This window comes from Crocodylus siamensis, chromosome 10 (assembly GCF_052110815.1).
Source record: "Crocodylus siamensis isolate JL-2025a chromosome 10, ASM5211081v1, whole genome shotgun sequence".
Taxonomy (NCBI): Eukaryota; Metazoa; Chordata; order Crocodylia; family Crocodylidae; genus Crocodylus; species Crocodylus siamensis.
Genome location: NC_143404.1, coordinates 62,902,758 through 62,926,094, shown reverse-complemented (window position 1 = coordinate 62,926,094; position 23,337 = coordinate 62,902,758). Strand labels below are relative to the sequence as shown.

Here is a 23,337-nt window from a genome sequence, read left to right as displayed (position 1 = left end):
CCAATTGGGACAATAATTCCATTCACTCTCACACTTACTCCGCCCCACCTCTCATGGGGGCTTCTTGCAAACTGCATATTCTGGGCCACAGTCCCCTGCCCTAGCTCCTCTTGAGCAATCCCTCATGGGCTTTCAGGCTTAGCTACCCTCTCACTGGTATATCACCACACAGCAACTTTGGTTCCCATGAGTTCCCCTACTATACATGGCATAGCCTTAGATCGATGTTAGGCTGCATCTGCCCCAAGCCCCTCATCAGGCAAATAATTTCATCAACACACACTTGAGGTTGGCCCATTTACCACCCTTCAAGCCACTCAAGCAGCCCTACTCAGTACACCCCCTGGGGCAGCCCTTTTGGGTCACCCTTTGCAGACCTACTCTGTACTCCCACATGCTCAGTCTTTCAGCTGCCCCTTATTGCACCCTACTTTGCGTGGGCCCTCACCATAACTTTTCCCAACAATACTACCCCTTCCGGTGCCTCCAAGTCCCTTTGTGCCTGCTCGGTTCAGGTGCCTACTAATGGGTGCATCTAGCCCCACTACTCCCACAGTTCTAACAATTACCCTCCAGATGGTTGGGACCAGGGTTAGGGCGCCCCTACCTGCCTTTCACCAGGGAGGTTAGCGGTCCTGGTATTTAGTTGAGACTGCCCCACCACAAGCAGCTCCACCAGGCCTCCCTACACTGGACTCCCACTCCAAGCTATCCCCCTAGCTCCTGCCACTACCTCCAGGATGTTCCTGAGCTGTAGCTCAGCCAGCTGATGTTTCTCTCATGGCCACTGGCAGCAAATTGCTGCCTCCCCCTATATAAGCTGGGTCCTAAAATGGTTGCCCTATTCAGGCACCTGCCAGCCCCTAAAGTGTCAAGCACTTGAAGGTGCACTGCCACAGCCCTCTTTAACATACTGTTGTTCAAAACATCCAACTATTTAACACAATTATGACTATTCTTTAAGCAAAGAAGCCAAGGGTAATATTAGCTGTACAAATAGTTTTTTGCAAAGACCTGTTCTAGGCTTCACTAAAGATGTTACACTCTTGCCAAAAGTCCTAGTCAAATCAAGTTCTAAGAAATCCATAGTACAGAGAAAGTCATGGACATGCAAAAGCCAAGGAAACCTTAGAGTCTGTGTCTTGGAAGATACTAGGAAAAATCTGGCCTGTTCAACACCAGAGTCATCAATCATCCATTTATGCTGTCTGCAGCCAAGATAGTTTATGACAAGGATTCCTATGGGTAAAAAGCACTAAAATTCTATAACATATGATTCAATCCCAGAGAAGTTTGCAACAGCAAATGCATTTCATCAATGTAAAGAACAAACATGGATTAGGAAATATTTAAGAAGAAATACTGAACTCCATCTAATTTTACCACAACCTAACTAAAGTTAAAAGTTAAGAGAGAAAGAGAGGAAGCAGCAAAAATACCATGAGGGACACCTTTAGTGATGCAGACAGGGGAAAAAAGATGAGAAACTTGACCCTATCCTAGCCCTTGTTCTCAAGAAATACCATGGATTCTATACCTACCCTTACAAGTTTCTCACAAAATGACAATCTCTGTCAATAGAGCTGATTTCCAATGGGAAAAGGCTAAGTAAAGTTTACCCAGCTTGGGGAAAAATATTTATAAATCAAAAGAGAAAAGACAATACAATATCTACGGCAGAGCAGCCATTCCTGAAACTGGTTGGTTCCCCAGCAAATAAATTAGAAGTTCCTGCCATATCTTCTAAGAACAACAAGAGGTATCTGGCATAGATTTAAAAGCCCCCATCTAAGAAGCAAATTAGTTTCTGAAGTTATTTCCGTCACCTTTTTGATATAAAAGGAAAAATTCCCATAGACCAACCTGAGGAAAAATCTATATTATTTATAGTAGTAAATAATTCTGCTTAGGGACAGAAATTACACAAACTGGTATAAGTGATTAGAAACTGGTTCAAATCTGTAGCATAACGGAAGTTCAGTGCACATAAACTGGTTTTGGCCATTTTGAATGCAGTTTAAGATAAACCTGGATGGATGTAGCATCAGGCTTAACTGATTTAGGTTAGATTGGTTTATTGAACTTCTGTCCCAGTCCCTCCCAAATTCAAGCCAACTTACAGTATCCCAGCATCCTAGGATGCTTTGCACCTCCCCTGAAAACTTCCCCTCACAAGGTGGGTGGCACGAACGATGCATGGTCCTGGCAGCTGGTGGGGCACAGCAGCAGTGGAAACACAGCGGCGGGTGGTGAGATGCTGCTGGCACCGTTGGTGGTGAGGAGGTAGGGGAGTGGCTAGCGCCACCCAGGGGTCAGCAATCACCTGCAGACATTGCTGGCAGCCCTGGTGGTGGGGGTGATGAGCAGCAACTGCCCACAGGTGCTGCCGACAGTGCTGGTGGTGCCTTTTTGTAGGGGGTGCAGTGCCACACTCACATGCACCCATATGCACCCCCTACACATTGCCAGTGGTGGGTGGGCTAGCCTTGGCCCAAACTGTCTGCTCCAGCCCAGCAGGGAGGTATGCTCTAGTGCCCTCCAGCTTCTGGCCTGAGCCACTGCAGACACGTGGCTGCATGTCCAGAGTCAAAAGTAAATGTCTGGTCACTTGTTTAATCAGCAGGGATCCTGGTTTTCTCAGATAAAAAAATCCCCAATTTTCAAATTAAGAAAAGTAACCCAAATTCCACATTTTTCCATGATGAAAAAGAAACACCACTTCATTTTAATCATGGAAAATTGTGGATTCTGGGTTACGTTTTTTAATACAATAGTTGGGGATTTTTTTTTTAAATCAGAGAAAACCAGGGTCCCTGCTTATCAGTTAAATCTACGCAGTTTAGACTAACCTGCAAAGATTGAATGACTTCAGCCTCCCGATTTTTAACCGTCTGTACTTAGTGACTCATTACAATGGGATGGGAGTCAGGGCAAATCGTTTTTCCAGGTGTTCTTGGGGACTGAGTTTTGATAACTGATATTACCACCACCAGTTTCCAAGACAGTGATTATATGTCTCTATTGCATGGAGATCATGTTCTTCCAAAGACATTTTGGATGGTTCAATTTTATCTTATTCAGCATTTTTCCTTTCCACTCGCGAAGGCAACTAACAGTTAATTTCTTCATACAGTCATGGCAAACTGATACTTTATCACCAAATGGAATATTTGGTTAAAAAATAAAACACAGAGAAGAAAAGGGTAGCGAGAGAGAAAATTCACCCTAGACTAGCCACTTGTTGGTTCTAACAGGACACGTAGGAGTACCTTCCCATCTGGAACTCTGACTCAGTCTCCATTTATAGGTACACAAAAAGGCACAAGACCACAATATCCATTTGAGGTCTTCTTAAGATCCACAGCCACTAACTACCAATTTTCAACTACTTGACGATTTCATGGTAAGGAGCAGCACATCACAAAATTTCGGAGAAATCTTGATCTATTACATTCCAGTAGAGATACCAAAAAATGGCCTGGCAAATTATTTCATTTTCTGAAAAGCTCCAAACCAGATAGTTTATTCATAATAAGTGATAGCATTCATTTAAATAAATGTTTAACAGCTACTGATTAGCAGAATGGTCATACTTTAAATGTTTAATATGTTACCGATACAGTTTTGCATTAGTGAGCTTGGAAAACAATTACAAATTATACAATTCAATTTTCCAAATGGATTATTTTGTAACTAGACAGAAAGACTGTTTAAATTACTTCTGCTGTTTCAAGGGAAGATTAATACAATCGGATTAAAACTCAAATCCCCTTGAGAAATCGGCATATTCCTGTCAGCACTATGCAATTAGTCAGTATTGTATTGGAATATTAAGGCTGCTTTTGGTACCTTGCAAAGTCAAAAGCCATTAAAAGGAACAAGAAGTTGATTTCTGACATTCTTCCCCTCTCCCTACCCTCCACTTTTTCCCCTTTATACTAATTTATAGATGATGATTTATTTATGTTTACCAAATAAAAACTAGGCAGCTACCTAAAAGGCAATTTTCTGCCCAGCTTTTGTAGTCTATAGCCTAATTATTTTTTGTCCCTTGTGGGACTGAGTGAATTAAGTGGGCAATGTGCTTTATGTATGCAAATTTGCAGTGTACTTCATAAGCTTCAAATGACTTTGTTCTTATATGAGTTGCCAGTCTGTATTTTTGTCCTGACTATATAATGTTCATAAAATATTCTAATCTTTACGTGTTGTAGAAACTGAATAAAAAGGGGAAAAAAAAATGAATGGACTTGTATTACTTATAGGTCAATATTCTATAAAGGTCTGTATTTCCTTGTTTATTCTTTTACCCTACTGGGCATTGATTTTGCTAATCAAATACAAGATTATTTTCCGGAACCCAGGACACACATGCACAGTAAACTAAATGCAAATAATAAGGGGGAAAAAGGAAATCTATAGATTTCCCTGATTTTAAAATAATTACAGCTGAGAGAGGCACTAGCTTCACATACAGATACACTTTCCATCCTGCGCCCTAGAAGTCCCCAGTTTCTCGACTGGGTCCTCAGAAGCATTAGGCATCCGCAAGAACTACTTCACAGTTAGGGCGGCTAGGAGCTGGAACCAACTTCCTAGGGAAGTGGTGCTGGCTCCTGCCCTGGGGATCTTTAAGAAGAGGCTTGATGATTACCTGGCTGGACTCATTTGAGTCCAGTTTTTTCTCCCGCCCAGGCGGGGGGTCGGGCTTGAAGATCTACAAGGTCCCTTCGACCCGACTGCTATGATTCTATGTTTCTAAGAGGATACATACCCATGCACAACACATGTGCTCGCCTAATTTATACATTTAGAAATGAGCACACAACACTGGAGGCCTGTATGTTACTACAGAAAGCTTTTGCCTGTGCTAAGAAAAACCTTCCCATTTTTCAAGTCATCTCTTACTTTCGCTGTCCTGTACCCTGTGCTCTAAAACCGAAGCTCTGATGGGGAAGAAGGATACTCCAAATCCTGTGGTGGAATATAATGGGCTCCATATAAAATTCACCTACAACTCTGAATTGGTTCTGCTTCTGTGTTCAATAAAAGTTGGACTCTGCTGCCTCCCTCAAAACAACAACTGAAAAAAATGTGGGGTTGGGACAAGAGTTTGAGGGATTTCCCCCCATCTTTCTTTGATTAGGAGACTCTTGCATTCTAAAAGGATCAACGTATCTGCCCAGAATGCTTTTGGCTTCTTAAGAAAAGGCTATTTCACCAGGTTTGGTGCATTTTTTGTGCTAGGAATTATTTATGGAAAAAATGAAGGTGAGTTAAGAATGGTATATTCAAAAGGGGCCAGAATTGGCTGAGTTCTGCAACCACCAGTGTCAATGGGATTTCACCATTCAGTACAGTGGGCACAGAGTGCAGGCAATATTGACTATAAACACTGTAACTGTCTACATGCTATATTGCTCCCACAAATCAGGTGAGCAAACATTTCAATGACTTCAGGCCTAATTCTGCAACTTGATTTACAAGGCAGGAGGCTTATGTCTGTACAAAGCCCCACTGAATGCAATGGGTTCTTTGGTATAAAAGTCAGCTCTCACAGATCCAGTTGCAGAAACTGATCTTTAGGTAGCATTTGCAAGTGATTACATGTGCAAAAATGGAAATCCTTTTAAAGAGGAGCATAAAATCTGGTCACAAGTGCTTACTTTCCTTTTGATTTCAAATCCGTTCCTTAATTCTGAAATCTGCCAGGCAGCGATGCATATACAACTGTCACTTCGCATTAATACAGTAAAAGACATATAGACGTGCATCAATAACTGACAGAATTGTGCCATTATAAATGCTACACATTCTACCCAGAACTGGATATTATGTCTCCTAAATACATATACTGTGCAAGCCACACAGATCAAATAGAAACATTTATTACTCACATTTTGAAAATTGCTTAACATAAACTTAAATGAACTCCTATTTCCGGGCATATCTTCTAAATAAACCCACGGTTTTAAGACCAATCAATTACAAAATTATGCAGTGTGCATACAGAGACAACTCCGAGAATTCAAATTCCCTCTTGATTTCTTCCTAAGTGTGTGTCAGACTGAGTAAGAGTGGATCTGCCTCAAGCTCATCTGTGCTCTGAGCCTTCTAGGATGTTATGCACATAATTCCTAATCTTTTAATGTATTACACTTTTGCCAACAATGATTATAAATTAAAGGGTATCTTATTTACATCCCCATGCCCAGAAGAATTACAAGTGTAAATTCTCAGATGAATTCAGAATGAGCATAGAACCCTACAGTAAAAGTGATTAGAAAAAACTAAGTTCATTGGCCCTAAAGGCATACAGCAAGGACTTATCATTAAGTCCAACTTGCTATTTCAGTTAAATTAAACTGAGAAAGTGTGCTGCCTTTTGTTTCCATGGTCTTTACAAATAGCCAAAGACTTTCCAGCAGATGCAGATACAAGTGAAACAGAAACCTAAAACCTGACTTTATGACTCATGGAAGTCATGGTCACCGCAATGATGATTTAGATGAACCTTTCTGAGGCAAGAACTCAAGTTTTGACTCTTATTTACATTAAGGACATACCGCACAAATTTATCAAGGGTGGCAGACCTTAAAATTTGTGTAAGCATGATTTATTTCCACCCTATCATATACTGCTGCTGATGTAAAAGAGCCAAGCTTATACAAGAAACGTGATGTTTTCATATGCATGTCTGAAAAAGCGCATAGCCCATTATTCCTACAACATCGCACATATTATTTCATTTCAGAAGGATCCTGGAAGCCAAATTAAAGAAAAATAATGGAAAAATTTGGGAACACAAATCCAAAATTTCAATCCTGAAAACATCCAGTCTATTGTTACCCAACCACAAAAAGGCTAGCCTAAGGAACTCGCTTGTTTTTTATATATTCAAATTTTTGCTTGTACATGTATCAATAACTGCCTCTGTCTCGACAAAGTTGGGCAGCTTAGTGACTAAGCAGTGATTAAATTTGCTGAGATTCAGAAATTAGACATTCCTCTGCCTTTTTTTTCTGAGGGAGTCACACTGAGTTAGGCATGTGAAGAAGTAGCATCCTGAATTGGAAACTTAATTGTTGATGAAAACAGGACATACCGCTTTAAAACTTATTGCAGCAGCCCTTTTAAAAGTAGCAACAGTTAAGCATTCCTGTTTTCCTTGTATCCCAATGTACCTCAGTCTATACGGTGGTAGGACTACCAACACCATGAAAGTTCTGCCTAATTTTGCACATAACCAAATCTTACCTTGTGATAGCACCTAAAATACGCAGCACGCTCATCCGAGAACTTCTCCAATCTCTTTGGCCCTTTGCTCGAAGCTTTCTTGAATACTAACCAGCATCTCTGATAAATCTGGAAGTACAAAAGAGTGAACTTGGCATCTCCATTGACTTCAATATAACTGACATTTGCATAGAAATGCATTCTTTTTTATGCTTTTGAATGTAAATTAGGAGCAAGTAATAAATTAGATGTTTCTTTGAGTAAAATACAACAGTTGCCACAGTGAATGGTCCTGGGTAGCTTTAACGTGGGTGGATTCATAAGTAGTAGTAGCAAAGACATCACTAGACTGATTGCATGAAAAACTGCCATGGATCCAATACTTGTCTGATCATCTTCCTCAAAGATTAATTACAAGAAAAGAAAACGCAATTGCAATAACTTAGCATCCCAGGGGATCACCACCTGTTGAAGGATTTTTAGTTATTAACATTTTGCCAATTTGAATTATCCCATTACAAGTTTTGGTCTTGATCCATTAACTTAGAAACATAACAAAACTTTGATGACAGCCAGGTAGGGAGCTTTTCTGTAAATGCGAACAGGATATTAAAACTTTTGAAAAGAGATTGAAAACATTACTAACACAAATGCAAAATCCTCTCAATTATCCTGCAATCTGGGACCAGAATTTGGGAGCTTCTGGAACAAACTTTAATGGGACCAGGAGTTATGAAATTATTGAACTAGGAATTTTCAAACCCAGCTTTGACCCCTTGACTCAAAAGTATTATCCCATTTGCTGCAATCTGTTCACATCTTAATTTAAACTTGCTACTTATTGCTAATGTATTATGGTACTGCCTGATAACTGGTGACCAGGTCCCCATTGTGCTAGATGGAGAACAAATGTAGCTTAGCAAACTACCGTTGCCTCAGAGAGTATTGTCTAACTAAATGCTACAAAAAGTAAGGGACTTGAGGACAAAGCAGTGAAGGATGTTACAGTTTAACCTACGAAAATGGTGAAATGCTCAGATAATATCCAGATAGCAGACATGAGCACCATGAAGTGTGAAATGATGCTTGAGATGAGATGAAGATGAGTCCAGATGAAGGCTCCTTTTAAGCTATTTCCTCAAGCTACTGTAACGTCAGTCCTTTTGATCTTATTTTACCTTCTTCAACTATCAAGGCTCACAGAAGCTTCTAACAAACACCTTTACACTTAGGTCTCAAGGCTCCTACTCTTTCTTCATGCTTCTTAAACCTTCTTCTAAGACTGTGGATCACACATACTTTGACCTGTTTCTATTGGTTTCCATGGCTCAATTTCTCCTTCTCTCTCCCCCACTTGGACTAAAAGCAAGCAAAAACACCCTCTCTTTGAATGAGCTTCTTCCTTCTCTTCTCCTGCTCTCTGCAGAGCCATGAGAGACTCCTGTTCTTTCCTCTCATAATGCTTTAGGTTGTCTCATCTACTCACAAATCAATAAGCAAGGTAGATAGTTAATTCCTGTATCCTCTTCTCTGAAATTGTGGTCAACGTGAAGCTTACTTAACTGGAAGTGAACTCCCTCTTTGTACTTGCAAGCCCCCTTTTCCTACCGATATAAATTGCACCAATATCTTTCTACTTCCCTAACAAACAAGTCAACTCTTGCCAGGTGTGACTGGGTGCTTGGCATGAAGAGGAAAGGGCTGCCTGAGAAGAAGGCTGCAGGTGTCTCCATAATTGGTCCCTGTCACACCTGACCAGAAGGGGGCTGGGCTTGAGCCATATCAGCCCAGAACTTGAGCATGTCAGGCAGCCCAGTCCTGAGAGCCACAGGTAGAGGAGCTGCATCATGACTCCTAGCTTAATGTTTGAGCTGGGGGTAAGCTCTGGAGGCTGTAGAAGGGACTGAAGCCTGGGAAAATAAGTGTGAGCAAGGCCTGGCATTAAGCCAGAAACCCAAGTAAAGGGCAGAGAGTGGGGCCAAAAGACCCAAAGCCCATAGAAGGACAGAGCCAAGGGACAGAGAGATGGCAGTGTGCCAACAGGACTAGAGAGCCCGGAGGTCTGCAGCCCAGGAGGGGAAAGCACCAACAGGGCTAAGGGAGCCCAAAGGTTTCACTGGTCCAGGAGCATGGCCAGGGCCAAGGAGAGGGGCTGAAAGCTGAGTACTGCCACAGCCAGACACTAGTGGGACTGGAGGAGCCCAGGAGTCTCACCTGGCTTAGGAATGCGGCCAGGGCCTTGGAATGGATAAGCCAAAAACCAGGGGTCACAACTGGAGACCAAGGGGGCCAAGGAGCCTGTAGCCCAAGACAGATGAAGACTGGGGCTGGAAGCCAGTAGCCCAAGAAGGGCATGTGTTAGAGTAGGTATTGGGGAGGATGGAGCCCATGAAATTAACCCTTAAGGCAATGACTATGGATGCCTCTGGTCATAACAGCAAGATGAGGCTTGGGAAGCCCTGGAGCAGCCTCCCTTCATCTAGAAGCTAGATACATCAAGGTGTGGCAGGCAAGTGAAGCAGTGACTGCCCAAAGAGAGTGAAGTGGATAGAGGCTGAGGAGACTCCAGGGGCACTACAGCCAACCCTGGAGATGAACCCTATTACACCAGGACCATAACATCTCCTGTCTGGATTAATGTAGCCTCTGTAGCACATACCTTATTCCCTGCCTTTGTCTCATACACAGAGGAAGTTCTGGGTGTGCAACCCATGCATTATAAGGCACTAAAAGAGGGAAGGAAAAGTTAAGGTAAATTCTAACTGATGTAATGAATTAAGATAATGTCCATGACTGAAGATGCAGGGCTGCGCTAATCTTGAGGTAAACTACAAGCACAGATACTGACTTTGAGCTAAACGAATAGCTTCTGCACTGTTGAAATGGCTATTGGTTTATTTGTAAAGGTTAAGAAAGGGTTTTTAAATCTGAAAAACTACTTGTCAGGAGGTAAACACTTGAGCATAGTAAGGAATCTGTTGGGAAGGCATCTGCTTAATTATATAAATGCTAACTTCACAATCCAGTGCTCTATGCTTGAGACACTACCATTGTATTTATATAAAAGCAAGTCATTTTAGGGCAAAGCACTTTACAAGTGCCACAGGTTTCACCATTTTAAAATATCATCTTTGAGTTTATCTAGCTTAGTATTCTTTATCCAAATGCGGAGTCAGGGCTACTAAGCTAATGCCAAGTGCTTTACAAACTACTAGAGGCAGACAAGGTTCTTTGGGTAGATGTGATATCTTTTATTAGACCAACTAAATTGTTGGAAAAATTGTTCTTTGCAAGCTTTCAGGTGCAAACACCCTTCTTCAGGCACAGGGAGCATTTGTTGTTGCTTTGTGTGCTCTCACAACTACTAGAACCCCATGACCAGGAGGATGCAAAAATGGTTTAATGACACTTATTCCTTTCTTCCTTCCTCTACTCTGGGTGGCAAGTTCAGATTTTGGCCTTTTAAATATAAAGGACAATTTCATCTCTAGGTGTCTAGGGACTTGCATGGTCTACTTGACTGCAGTTCTACATGCATATGTATACTGTATGAACAGGTGTTTTGACGTGGAAACATGAAGATGTTGGACTAAATGTCTCCATGGAGACTACAGGAGACATGATTCCATGTTAGCTAGAGCCTGGTTCAGTTACATGGGTTCCAGTTCATCATATGTTTTGTTTGTTAGTGGGTGTAGCAGATGTATTATAAAAGGGTTAGTGCACCTGATTAAAGAAATTCTCAAATGATTCTAGATCATATGAATCCACAGTTAAGCAAAAATTATTTAGTACATAGAAGACACAAAAATGCTTGAAACATTTTGGTCCTTCCTTTGTCATCATTTCCCTAGCTATAGCCATACTTGTTTAATTTATTAATATCCACTGTATAAATTAGTCTGTTATGCCTTGCTAATGGCAGACATGATAGAGATCTTCAGAGTGATAGTCTTCCAGTTTTTCTTTCTTAGGTGATTCTAAGCGAATAGCCACAAAATCATCCTTTCTCGATTAATGCCAGTCTGAGAATTGGAAGATTTCCAGCTTGCACAGGTTCTCTATGACCTAGGAAAAGCATGCATCTTAATTTCTTCATTTCTAAACTGAATAGGATAATGTATCTATCTTCTAGAGGAGAAGTTTGTTAGTGTTTGAGTATATTAGGTGGTTATATGTACATCAAATCTTATCCTCAGTCTCATGCTAATGAAAAAGAAGGCAAGAACTCAAACTGGATAAGAGTAACTGTCAAAGTCACTGCTGCTCACAGGCACGGCATAATAATGTCTATGTCTACCAGCACACAGCTTGTGCTAAATTGAGTCATATCTTGCTATTGACCTTTTTAATACAAAACTCTTACTGATACAGCAAAAAGTCACTGTACAAAATTATAACAAGGCCTAGAATGTTTATTCATAAGCAGGTGTAGGCAATGAATGGCTCAGGGGCCAAATCTTGCTCATGGAAACATTGGGTTTTGATTATGTCCATACCCATGCTGGAGCTGAGCTGCAAAGAGATGCACCCAGGTTGAGGAGCTGGAAGCTGTGCCTGTACTGTTACCACTTCTCTCTATCCTATTCACTGCCCTGCTCTTCCCACCCCCTCCAGAAAGTATAGAGGGTGGTATGGGTGCAGCTTCCAGCTGGAGGGGAGTTAGGCTGGGTGGAAGTAAGCAGAAGTGGAAGCAGCATGGAAGAAGCTCACAGCCACCCAGCCCCAGCACAACTCACTTCCACTGAAAGGTGCATTTACACCATAACTGGGAAGCAGCGGGGGAGTTAGGAGAAGCAGCAGTGGTGTGGACACAGCTCCTGGCTTCATGGCTCCATCAGGGGTGCAGGGAGAGTCCCCCCACAGCTAACATGCTGTCAAAGCCACCCAGTGCTGTCAGCCACTCAGACTGTAGCTGAGTTGTTCCAGCCCATAATTTGAAAAATGTTTCTGGCCCCAGGTCATAAACATGTTTCCTGATTTAGAATAAAGGCATTCATGTTACGGATTGGTTCTTGGTCCAAGTGGTCGGTGCGTGATCCAGCACTTGTCAATATCTTTATTAATAATTTGGATGCAGGGGTAAAGAGCTCATTGGCCAGGTTTGTGGATGACACTAAGTTATGGGGGAGCATGATCACGCTTGAAGATAGGCTGCACATACAGGTAGACTTAGACAGGTTGGCAAGTTGGGCAGATCAGAACCAGACGACATTCAACATTGAGAAGTGCAAAGTGCTCCATCTGGGGATGAACAATCCCCAGCATATTTACATGCTTGCTGATGCCAAACTGACTAGCACCACAACTGAAAGGGATCATGGGGTAATAACAGACTATAGTAATGAATATGAGGCATCGGTGCAATGCTGCAGCCAGCAGGACAAACATTACTTGGGCACGCATCAACCAATGCATCTCAAGCAAAACCAAGGAAGTGTTTAGTCCACTTTACTCGGCATTGGTGAGACTGCAGCTGGAGTATTGTGTCCAGGTCTGGGTGCTGCACTTCAACATGGGCATGGAAAAGCTTGAGAGAGTTCAAAGAAGAGCCATCTGTATGATCAAAGACTTGCAAGGCAAGCCATATGAGGAAAGGCTGAGGGACTTGGGACTCTTCAGCCTAAAACAAGAGAAGGTTGAGAAGAGACTTGGTAGGAGCTTACTGCTACATCAGGGGAATACATCAAGGGCTTGGTGAACAACTGTTCAACAAGTCACCTTTAGGAAAAACCAGGAGTAACTCCTGGAAGACCATATAACATTAGGAAAAACTTTTTTACAGCCAGAGAGTGTCCAGAATGGAATAAACCCTCTCCAGAGGTGGTGCAATTACCTACCCTAGAAAACTTCAAGACTGGATGGTCACCTAGCTGGGGTTACTTGACCCCAGTTGTCTTTCCTGTCTCATGTCAGGACTGAGGAGGGGGGAGAAGGTGAGCTGGACCCAATGATCTTGTGAAGAATTCACTCTAAAGCTTGAATGATGTAAAACACTTTGAAAAGAACAAAAATGAATAATTTGCTTTTACAGAGTTTAATAAAGTCTGCCTTAAAATGTCAAAGGCAGATAAAATTCCATAATATCTCTGGATCAAAGTATTGTTCACACAAAAATACATTCAATTTCAACCTGAATCTAGGGTCACATTTCAACAAGATCACCCAACTCCATACTCAAAATATTCTTAGATGTTCATTAAAAGTTCCCAGGTGTAAATTTATAAAAAGGCTTTCTAGATGACAGCAGGAGAGTAGAAAATGTTCTACAATATGTTAGTTTGAAGTACTATCTTGAGGGTTTATGGAACATGTGTTAAGCAAGTCATTTCAACTCTGTCTTTTTACTTAACATATTTGGAAGGTATATTTAAAGATACTTTAAAAAGGCTGGGGGAAAAAATCATAAAAACAGTTGCTGTTTAGTTTCCTGTGATCTAAAATTGTTTTCTTAGTTGATCTAAATGTTTCATAGTTTCATAGTCAGTAGGGTCAGAAGGGACCTGAGCAGATCATCAAGTCTGACCCCCTGCCATGGGCAGGAAAGAATGCTGGGGTCAAACGACCCCGGCTAGGTGATTATCTATTCTCCTTTTGAAGACCCCCAGGGTAGGACCGAGCACCACTTCCCTTGGAAATTGGTTCCAGATCCTCGCCGCCCTGACTGTGAAGTAGCGCCTCCTGATATCTAGCCTAAATCTACTCTCAGTCAACTTGTGACTGTTATTCCTAGTTACTCCTGGTAGTTCTTGGGGAACAGGGATTCTCCCGTTTCCCGCTGGTCCCCCCTGGTAAGTTTATAGATGGCCACCAGATCCCCACTCAGCCTTTTATTGTGGAGGCTGAACAGGTTCAGGTCCCATAGCCTCTCCCCGTAGGGCCTGCCCTGCTGCCCCCTGATCACGCGAGTGGTCCTCCTCTGGACCCTCTCCATTTTGTCCCTATCCCTCCTGAAGTGCGCCTCTCAGAATTGGACACAGTACTCCAACTGCCGCCTGACCAATGTTGCATAGAGGGGGCGGGGGATCACCTCCTTGGACCTGCTCATGATGCATCTGTGGATGCATGACAAGGTGCGGTTAGCCTTCCTGACCGCATCCCCACAATGGTGGCCCATGTTCATCTTGGCATCAATGATCCTCCAAGATCCTTTTCTGCCTTTGTGCTGACCAGAAGGGAGTTCCCCAACCTGTAGGTATGCTGCTGGCTCTTTCTCCCTAGGTGCAGTACCCTGCACTTGTCAATATTGAATCTTATCATATTTTCATCCACCCACCCCTGTAACCTGTCCAGATCTAGTTGTAGCCTGTCCCTCCCTTCTAGCATGCCCACCTCTCCCTACATCTTAGTGTCATCCACGAATTTGAACAAGGTGCTTTTGACGCCTTCGTCCAAGTCACTGATGAAGATGTTGAACAATGCGGGCCTGAGGACTGAGCCCTGGGGAACCCCACCACCCACATCCCTCCAGGTCGAAAATGACCCGTCCACCACCACTCTCTGGGTACAGTCCTCCAGCCAATTTGCGACCCAGCTGACTGTGTAGGCATCGACATCACAGTCGCCTAATTTTTTAATGAGAATGGGGTGAGAGACAGTGTTGAAGGCCTTCCTAAAGTCCAGAAAGACAATGTCCACTGTGACACCTGCATCTAAGGATTTTGTGACCTGGTCGTAGAAGGCCACCAGGTTGGTCTGACAGGACCAGCCCCTAATGAACTCGTGTTGGTTGCCCCTAAGCATAATTTCCTGTTTCTTAGTTTTCTTTTATCTAAATTTAAATAAAAGAATGAATATCCATGTCATAATACCATTGAAAGCCCAAATGCATGGTCATAAACTTAAGCCCGTTTGTTGTGGTTTAGTTTGAAAACCTTAGAAAATGGACATATGTGTATTTTGATGATCTACAATATGCCAAAAAAACTGAATAAAAGATGTAAATAATGATCACAAGAACTAGAAGACACATGATGAAACTAAAGACATACAGAGAACAAGGTTAAAATGGCTTAAAGTAGTAATACAGAAGGTAATTAGAGATTGTCATAAAACAAAAGTAAGTTTAAGATTTGGATACATATGACATTTAACAAATTGATTTGATCACAGCTTAATGCATCTCTGATGGAAAGTACTTGGGCCCACTGAAACCAAAGGGAATATTTCCACATATTTCAATGGACTTCAAAGTTTACTCTTGCAAATTCCTTAGGAGATTTATGAAGTAGGAATAAATGGGGAGCGGATTTGGAGGAAATCAGTCTAGATTTCTACACACTTTTTTGGTCCCAAGTTCCATTCCTGTTTTTAATTAGTCTGCACTTATGACTGGTAATTTATCTTACCAACACAGAGTTGGGGGCACATCACTGGCAACTTCCTCATGAAATCACCTGCAAAGCCTCTTCTAGCTTTGCCCCCACAAAGAAAGCCTGTGTTTGATGTCTAGTACTTTGCCTATACGTTTAACATATGATGAGGTGTCTCCGATCCCATTTTACTCCTGAAAGGGGCCATTCTCCAGTAGTTAATTATGCTTCTTCCCTTGCATGTAACTATTTCACTAGGAGTTGTCCTACTTTTCATGTGTACCTCACCTCCTATGGGTATTACTTTGGCTAGTGTGGAAGTACTGACATTTATTGGCTCACTTCCACAACGAAGAATAGTTTGGCACATTAGCAAGCTGCTCTAATACCAGGCAGCATCTGAGCCTATTGAGAATGCTCTCCAGTTTTTCAGTTTATTGGCAATTTGGGAGCATGGTACTGTTGAACACTCAGGTTTGTAAACTGTATTGTTCAAGGATTTCTAAAGACTGACCAAGATGAAAGAAGACATTCTAATGTAGAAGTAGGTCTGTCTTCGAGATTTTGAAAAAGAAAAAAAAATCTGCATTCCCTTGGGTTCCACAAATAAGATGCGATGCATTTGCTCTTTCTGAAAAACTCCCCAATACAGAATATGGTGCCTTGTTTCCCTTTGCGCCTTTGAAAATCCTTCTATAGCACCTACAGGCTGCAAAATATCTAGCAAGACACTAAGCTTCCTGGGTACATGACCAGTTACATCCTACAATGTAAGGCAAAAAAAAGACAGACATTCTCCCAGTGAGAGAAAGAGAAGGGCTTGGAGAACCATGTGGGGGGAAATAAAGATTTTTGTGGCACGTTTGTGAAGCTTTGATCAAGGTTTGCTGCATCACAAAGAAAGGACCACTTCTACTCAAGAAGTTCACAACTCTGTTAAAAAATGAAAGTCACATCATGCCATAATACAGCATGAAAAATTCTTGATGGGAGTCATTCTCCTCTCTGTTCTCTTTGCAGAGGAGAGGGTAAAAGCATTCAGAAAAAAACTAAACTATGAGTGAGGCTGAGGAGAGTCTATGGAAAGCTACACCTGATTGTGTGCAAATTGTAACCTGGGCACTGGTTTCCCTTGAGTTCCTTGTGGACACTGTTTGCAGCTTGCTACTTAAAGCTGTGCCATATCTCCAATCACTAAAGCTTGGTTGCTTAGGATCTATCTCTTTGCAGTTTTGCCCTTAGTACATTCTAGGACAATTTAGTTCTGAAAAAAGCTGAATAAATGTTGTTCCCTGCTCCCCCCCCCCGAACGCTACCATAATTTATAGGAATGATAGAAAGACAATCTGCTGGTCTTCTTCTTTAATTTGTATTCTTTGTATCAGGTGCAATGATGACTGTAGTACAGAGAGCATATTCTAATCTCCTAGAGTGCTAGATACAGCATCTCTATAGTCTTCAAATTAGCCCCCTGTTGTTACCCTAGGATCACAAAATAAAGGCTGTTATATTACAATGTAACTAAATAGTTTTGAGAGTGTTTTTAAGAAGGTAAAACCCTTGCAGAGCCTCAGATAAAAAGCCAAATGAAAAGATCAAGTAGCCAACGCCATAGCAAGGGGCAGGGGTGGGGAGCGGGGTACCTCCCCAGGCGCTGAAGCGAAGGGGCGCCGATGGACACTTGTCAGCTGGGGTAGGGTGCACTCCTGGGCAAGCACTGCATGGGGGGGAGGGGGGTATGTACCCCCTGGATTTGTCCACAGGGCGAGGGTGGACTGCCACTGTGGGGTTTGCCTTAGATGCCAAACTTTGTTGCTACAGCCCTGCAAACAGCTATTAGCTTTTACAGAGATGTTTGCTGCACACACTCCTGCTAAAACGGCAAAACAGCTGCCAGCTACATCATTTGTATAGCTTGGAGTTCTCCAATATTTTTGTTTCCATCATTTTATAGTAAGACATCAATTCATTGAGCCCAGTCTGGAAAACATTTAAACGAATGGAGACATAACTAACGTCTCAATACTGCTACTGAGGATGGCTACCTTGCCCATGCTTCCCAATACATTTTGTTTCTAGGAAACAAGTTGCAAAGAACATGCTCCAATTAGCGAAGTTTAGGCAGAAACATCACATCTTCCATTCAAAATGAAGAACGGTCACTGTTATTTCCATGCCGGTGTAATGATAGAAGGCAGGCAAGGTCTGATACATAACTGAACTACAGCTTTACCACAATGTCTTCCCAGCACAGATACAGAGACTCAGTGAGTCCCCTGAACTTCAGTCACAGATCATTTGAACTCTGCTCCATGGCCTTTGGGAAGCAGACAATGTTCTCTTTCCCATCTGCGGCACCACTCTGTGCTCTTAGGCCGTGTGCTGAGACCATGGATTTGATCCTAGGAGAACTCTGTCATACTTGGTTCATGAATTCTCTCCTGTTTCCAAAAGCATTTGTTCAGCCAGCTGAGCAGCTCTTACAGACTGCGAAGGGGAATGCGACCACTGTGCTGCAAGGAAGAACTTGCTTAGGCGTGTTCTGTCAAACAGCACGCTGCTGCTAAGAAGCGTGTTCCTGGATTCACATTTAGCCATGGATGCCATGTGAACAGATGGCTATAAAGAACCTAGCACAGCACTGCATCTTGCAGACATTAAATGAGTCAGCATGCACAGTTTAACTTCTACAGACTAATCCTGGGCTCAATTACTGGCTCTGACACTGGGTGACCTTGAGCAGCTCCCTACCCATCCTTATACATATTACTCTTTCTCCCATCCATAAAACAGGGAGAGTGATACTTGTCTCATTCATCAGACACTTTGGGTTTAGATATATACTGCTCGCTCAGCAGTCCTAAGTGTACTGCCAAGAAGCACACAGCACTCTTGAGCAACCAACAGCTTAACAGGTGCCCGGGCTACTCCTTTAGTTCTGCTACTGCTCCTAAGTGCACCAGAGACAGACTGCTCGAGACTAAGAGTCATGCTTCTGAGCAGTACATTTGAGAGCACCACAGCAACAATACAGACCTACCCTTTACAATCTAATTACAAATGTGACACGAGTTTGAGAAAGAATCCTTTATTTCAATAGATGTTAGAGACCCTGTTCAGGAAAACAGCAATGGAAATTTGCTTTGTGTTATTTGCTCACTGCTGGATAGCTCTGTAGAATTCAGTGGGCCAGATCTCCAGGGTAGAGCCATAACCAGTGGACCTAACCAGCAAACTACCTGAAGAACTTCTCTTTTCATTTTTCCTGAATCAATTATATTCAAAACATGAAAGACAAATAATTAAAGCAAGAAACTAGGTGTAATACTCAATATTATTTATGCTATGTGCTAAATTGTACTGCTTAATGAGCAGGATAAGCAATTGTTTTGATTAGAGGCTATAAATGGATTTCTGCTCTGAATATTATGCAGTAATGTTGGTGTTTTGACTTCTGACTCTGATATCTCATTCATATAATGCAGTTAAGAGAAAACACTCCACTTAAAACAAACATTTTAGCATCCACCAACATTTCACACAATTAGGATGAACTGGTAGAGTCATCCTCATTGATTATGAACAACATCAGTTATTAAGATTGGTAGTATCTAAGACATTTACTCCAGAAAAAAATGTCCCCTAGTTTAGGAGTATAGCAGTTTCCTGTAGGAAAGTAGGGCTGAAGAGGACCTCACTACATCATCTAGCCCAGCTCCTTCCCCCTGCCCCTTCCCCAGTCAAAGCAGGATTATATCCGACTAGATCATCCCCGCCAAGTGTCTCTCCTCCCTGCTCTTAATGTGGATGGAGATGCCACAACTCCCCTAGGTAGCCCGTTCCAGTGCTTGACTCCTCCTAATCTTCAACCTCATTTCCCCTGCTGCACCTTAAGGCCGTTGCTCCTAGTCCTGTCTCCTACAGCAACAGAGAAAAAACTGTCTCCATCCTCTCCATAATCACCCTTCAGGTATTTGAAGACTGAGATTAAATCCTCCCCCATCCCATAATTTGCTCTTCACAAGACTGAATAACCCTGGCTCTTTCAGCCTTTCTTCTTAAGTGATGCTTCCCAGGCCTCTAATAATTTTGTGACTCTCCACTAGACTTTTTCCAATGTTCCATATCTTCCATAGATAGACGATTCATAGATGCCAGGGTCAGAAGGAACCTCAACAGATCATTGAGTCCGACCCCCTGCCTAGGTAGGAAAGAGTGCTGGGGTCAGATGACCCCAGCCAGATACCTATCCAGCCTTCTCTTAAAGACCCCCCAAAGTAGGGAAGAGCGCTTCCTTGAAGTGTGGGGCCCCAAACTGGACACAGTGCTCCAGGCAAGACCTCACCAATGCTGAATGAAGTGGAAGAATCACTTTCCTTAAATTTGCAATGACATTCCTATCAATACAACTCAGTATTCTGTTGACCTTTTTTGCAACAAGAGCATACTGCTGGCTCATATTCAACTTATGGTCTACTGCAAGGGCAGGCATGTGTGAGACACATGGTAGACTGAGGCAGGAACAGGTAACCCAATAGCAGATAGGGTAAGAAGCAGAAAGCAGAGCAGAAGATCAGGCAAGAAGCAGAGCAGATCAGCCAACCGGGCAGGGAAAGGCAATAGGAGGAGTGACACTTAGGAGGGTATGGGGCTAATGTGGTACACCTGCCAAAACTCTCCCTCGACCCCAGGCTACCGTAACCCCCAGGTCCTTCTCTGCAATACTGCAGCCTAGCCAGTCGTTCCCCGTATTTGTGCAGAATCTGGAGGCACCCATCCCACAAGGAAACATGTGCCTGAGTTGCAACAGTCTGTTGATCCCAGATTGGCCTTATCAGCCATCTTTGGACCCACAAATAAGACAATCATGGAAGACAATCATCCTCAACTGTAAAAGTTAGCCAAAAATGGGATTTATGTATGCAATTATTCTGTCCAAAAGGCAGGACTTTTTATGTCCTTGTTGAATCTCATCTGGTTTATTGCGAACCATTTTTCTAGTCATCCAGGTCTCTCTGGATCCTAGTCCTACCCTCCAGAGGAGCCTGCAACTCTACCCAACTTGGTGTCATCCACAAATCTGTTAAACATGCAATTTGTCTGCATACAATAATGAACTGAATACCAGATTCTAAATTCCTGGCAATTTCTAAGTGTCATTATAAATGTACATTTACATGCAAGCAGATATGGGACAAAAAAATGTCTGTGTAGGGTGTGGATTTAGCCCAAGTCTCCTCTTTTGCTGCAGTGAAATTCTTTAATTCACTAACTCCTAACTTCCATCACTGGAAATGAGTCAAGCCCACAGTCTAAGTAGGCTGCGTACAACATATGTAGCACAAAGATCTCCGAATACTTAACACAAGGAAACCCACATAGCTACTAGTGGCAAATCTAATAATAAAACTCAAGAATTTAATTACTTTTGCTTTGCTTAAATCTGTAGATTGAGATCCTGTTTCTATTATAGATCCTAATGGGAAATATTGGCTTTAATGAGAGTAAAAAGTAAGGTGGCAGTAGTAGTCATCTAAACCTTTGTACTTCTAGAATATCTCCAATAGGAGCAAAATCCTGAATTCTCTTACAGTTAGGTTAAGTATAGACATTACACATAAAACAGTATAAGTAATCAGAAACCAGTCTAAATCTGTAACAAAACAGAAATTCAGCACACATACACCAGTTTAAAAATACCCAATCTAAGATAGACCTGGATAGATACAGTATCAGATATAATCGGTGTAGGCTAGACCAGTCTATTGAACTTCTATACCAGATCCCCTTTCTACCCAAGTTAGGTCACCACTCCCAGCATCCCAGGCTGTTTTTTGGGCTCTTGCCAATCCTCGCCTTGCAGGGAGGTGTGCTAGCTTCAGCCCACACTGGTCTTCTGCTGCCAAATGCCAGACTGTTTCTCCCCCACACCCCTCCAGGCTGTCACAGAGGCAGCCAGAAAAGACCCTGTGCCCAGCCCAGTCTCCTGCCCATGGCTGTCAGCAGTGGTGGGAGAGCAGAGCTTGGTCAGGTCTGGGGGGACTTGGCCTGGGCCCCTGCAGTGGGCACCTCCCTTCCACCTTGCTGCTGTGCAGCTCTCAGCCCCAGCTCCTGCCTGCTCCCGTTAGCTGAGCTGGGCAGTGCTGGGGGTGGGTGGGAGCAAAGGCCCTTGCACCCCCAGACCTGACCAAGCACAGATGCAGGGGGAGGCATCCCACTGACCACTGCTGCTGGCAGTCAACTGCTTGCAGGGGGAGGGCTGGGCTGGGAAGAGAGGCCATGCTGGGAGGCATACAGGAATGCTTCCCTGCCTTCTGGCCTCAGCCAGTGCAGGCGTCTGCATGGCCTGTCCCCACCTCACTGAAGGGCAAATGTGTCTTCTGTTTGCTCCCAATCAAATCTATGCAGCATAGAGAAACCAAATGTAGGTTTGATAGATTCTGCCTCAGGCTTTATTGAATGTCTGTACCTAGCCTAAGTGAAACTGGTTCACCCTGAAAGGCACAATTAAAAGTTTTCCTTTCATCACTGTTTCAAAGAAAGTAATTACAGCAAAAAATCATGAAATGGATGTGTTATTTTTTCACGCCAAACATTTGTATTGATAGCGATTAGATAATCCAAAGAAGATTAAAATCTGACGCTCCACTGGAGAGATAGCAATAATACATTCCACTTGCAGAACACAGCTTTTAGCATTTCAAAGAACTGGAGTCATTATTTTCACAGAAGTTCAACTCCACATTTAACTGATATGCAATAAGAGCTAGACATAGTTCTTTAGGCTCTTGCGAAAATCCCATCCCACACTAGGAGTTATACAATGCACCTTTAATATAGAAATGGGAAGCAACATACCACTAAAATAAGTATATCCTTGTTGGCCTATATGTAAAGCAGGCAACCTGGCTTGCTGAAGGTTGTAGCAAGTCAGTTTAGAGTCAAACAGAGGGCATATCATTCATCAGGCAGTGTAAATCTACCTCCATTGAAGGCCCAGAAGCAACGACTTAGGATCTGGGGTCTTGCCACTCAGTAAGCCCCTGTAACCACTAGTCCAGAATTTCTGTCGGCTGGAGTATCTATCACAGCAACAGAGCTTTGAACTAGCTGCAATTAATCTTACAATCTATGCCAACTGTAATTGGGTAATACCCAATGGAAAGATTTCCCTTCAACACTGAAACCAACAACTGTACCCCCCTCACCCCAAACAAATAACACACTCTATACACAGCCCAAGAAATGACCAGTTACTGCTTTAAAAAATGAGAGAGAAAGTTTATTTCCTAATAACGTAGAATGGTTTTTCTTGAAATTGAAGGTCTAAAGTTCCCATTCCAGTTCCCGGAGATAAACTACTTACAGCAAATACATGTGTCTGAGTGCAGGAATCTCAGTCGAAACACATTTAAGGAATATTATTTCTTACACTTCAGTAGGATGACACAGCCAAGATACCAAGGCAATGCCTTATAAATATCTAAGATTAAAAGCTAGCAGGGCAGAACTAATAGAAGCTTAGTGCTGCCTCCGGCAGTCCAACTCAAGTCCTCCCCACCCCCCCCGTCCACCTTGCCCACACAATGGCCGAAGGATCCAACACAGTGTGTTTACTGCATATTATTTAAGAAAAGAGATAGAGAGAAAGGGAGGGTTCGGGTACTAAATGACATCTGGTGGATTTCTGCTTTTCAGATAAATATTGTGCCTTCAGGAAAAACTGTGTCCTATTTTATTACTGTGCGTTTATTCCCCTTCTACTGTCCATTCTAAAAAACAGATTTAA

The 23,337-nt window shown here is 42.6% G+C and overlaps 1 protein-coding gene across 1 annotated transcript in view; it reads right to left on the bottom strand.

Moving 5' to 3' along the window:
• Positions 1-23,337, bottom strand: part of DOK5 (docking protein 5) — a 77,705-nt gene that overhangs the window by 33,126 nt on the left and 21,242 nt on the right. The window contains exon 2 of the mRNA XM_090020528.1: positions 7,258-7,365. Coding sequence (XP_089876654.1) covers positions 7,258-7,365 — 108 coding nt within the window. The remainder of the gene's footprint in view (positions 1-7,257; positions 7,366-23,337) is intronic.